The sequence below is a fragment of the Tupaia chinensis genome, unplaced genomic scaffold (assembly GCF_000334495.1).
Source record: "Tupaia chinensis unplaced genomic scaffold, TupChi_1.0 Scaffold143178_1, whole genome shotgun sequence".
NCBI lineage: Eukaryota > Metazoa > Chordata > Mammalia > Scandentia > Tupaiidae > Tupaia > Tupaia belangeri.
Window position 1 is genome coordinate 275006 of NW_006203022.1, and position 2200 is coordinate 277205.

General features: G+C 52.6%; 1 protein-coding gene across 1 annotated transcript in view; it reads left to right on the forward strand.

Annotated features, from left to right (window-relative positions):
* COL6A1 (collagen type VI alpha 1 chain) overlaps positions 1-1562 on the forward strand; it is a 21942-nt gene extending 20380 nt beyond the window's left edge. The window contains exon 36 of the mRNA XM_006163806.3: positions 56-1562. Coding sequence (XP_006163868.1) covers positions 56-678 — 623 coding nt within the window. The 3' untranslated portion in view covers positions 679-1562. The remainder of the gene's footprint in view (positions 1-55) is intronic.
* The last annotated feature ends 638 nt before the right edge of the window (positions 1563-2200 follow it).

The following is a 2200-nucleotide window of genomic DNA, read 5'->3' on the forward strand; positions in this document are numbered from 1 at the left end:
CCCGCCGGGGCCTGTCCATGGAAAGCCACACACTAATGCTGCCCCCTCTCCACAGTTACATTCTCCTCTCCAACTGACATCACCCTCCTCCTTGATGGCTCAGCCAGTGTGGGCAGCCACAACTTTGACATCACCAAGCGCTTTGCCAAGCGCCTAGCTGAGCGCTTCCTCACAGCGAGCAGGACGGACCCATCCCACGATGTACAGGTGGCCGTGGTGGAATACAGCGGCACTGGCCAGCAGAGGCCGGCGCGGGGAGCACTGCAGTTCCTGCAGAACTACACAGTGCTGGCCAGCACCATTGATGGCTTGGACTTCTTCAATGATGCCACCGATGTCATTGATGCCCTGAGCTATGTGACCCGCTTCTACCGTGGGGCCTCGCCAGGTGCAGCCAAGAAGAAAGTACTGCTCTTCTCCGACGGCAACTCACAGGGTGCCACGGCGGCAGCCATTGAGAAAGCAGTGCAGGAGGCACAGCGCGCAGGCATCGAGGTCTTCATGGTGGTGGTGGGCACCCAGGTGAACGAGCCCCACATCCGTGTCCTGGTCACCGGCAAGACAGCTGAGTACGATGTGGCCTATGGTGAGAGCCACCTGTTCCGAGTGCCCAGCTACCAGGCCCTGCTTCAGGGCGTGCTGTACCAGACCGTGTCCAGAAAAGTGGCACTGGGCTAGCCTGGCTGCACACGCACACCACAAGACCAACCCAGCCACACCGGACCCATCATCAGAACAGACAGCAAAACGTGACCTGCATTTTTTTGACCAGCCCAATTAGCCAGATTCTCTTTAAGGAGAATCTTGAGAAGCCACAATGCGATGCTGTGAGCTCTGCAGGGTCCCCGCCCAGCCGGTTCATCCAGCCTTCCTCTCATGCTGCATCCTCCCAGCTTCTCGGTGCGCCGCCAGCCCACTCATCGCAGAACACCTCTCTTTCTCCCGTCCTCTCCTCCCCGTGGCCCCGTAGCTTGCTTTTCTTGCTAATCCTAAGAGTCCTTCTCTGACATTTTATCTACACTTAAAATCAAAGCAAAGTCTACAAGTTAGTTCACAGGAAGTGTTGGACAATATGTTGTTTTTTTTTTATAAAGCTAAGGCCAACAGGATTTTTAAACATAAACCTTGATGAATGAATTCTTTATAAGAGTCTCATCAGGAACCAATCCTGGACCTAGGTTCCCAAACCCTCAGGGGCCTCACAGCTCAGGGTGAGCAGAAACTGGGTGTTGCTGACACAGGCTGACCAACATCTTCAAAGAACAGTAGACAACAGTTGACGCATCACCCTTCTGTTCATCAGACCCCAAGAGTGAAGGTGCTATCCCAGCCAAGGGACCCCTCCTCCACACTCGCACAGAGACCTGGGCCTAGACTGGACACCCAGGTCACCTCGTGGCACAAAGCCATGTGTTCTGAGCTCTTGTCCTCAGAATGGTGATTTTTTCTACATCGTACTAAGATCCTCTTTATATGTTCGTTATAGTTTTACTCCTTCCTGAGTTTTTTTAAACCATGTCCATTAAGGACTTTTCCAAATAAAGCTCTCACCCTTCTCTCTGTGGCTGTCTTTCTGAGGAGCTGATTCTGCACATCTTGGATGGGCATTGTGCACCCACATGCCCTGTGTCTTGGAGGGAGACATCAGGGACAGGGCGCCTGTGTTGGACAGGGAAGGTCTGGGTAGGACCCTGACAGAATCAGGAGCTACAGAATCAGGACCACCTGAGATCTCATGGACTGGACAGGTCAGATCCAGCAAGATTGAAACTCAAAGGGGAACCACAGATGGCGTAATGGCTAGGTCACTGGACTCCCATGTAGTCAGCTGCGGTTCAAGTCCTGGACCTTCCAGCTTAAAACTCATGCTGGGCACATGTGCATGCATGCCCAGGATCCCAAGAGGGAAATGGAGGAGAAGGGATTGCAGCATGGCCATCTCCCTGGGAGGTGACTTCTCTCTTTCTTCTCTCTGTCCCTCCAGCTAGCCCACAAGCCCTATAGCAAAAATCTCTCTTAAAAAACAAAAACAAAAAAAACCTCAGAGGGGCCAGAGTGAGGCCTTGTATTCTGGTGCTAAGATAAATAAATAATAAACAAACAAACAAACACGCGTTCTGGGAGAGGAATCAGGATCCTGTGAGCGGATGCCCTGGGAAGTCAGTTCGGTGCAGGCAATAGTATGGCAGCCCACCAACAA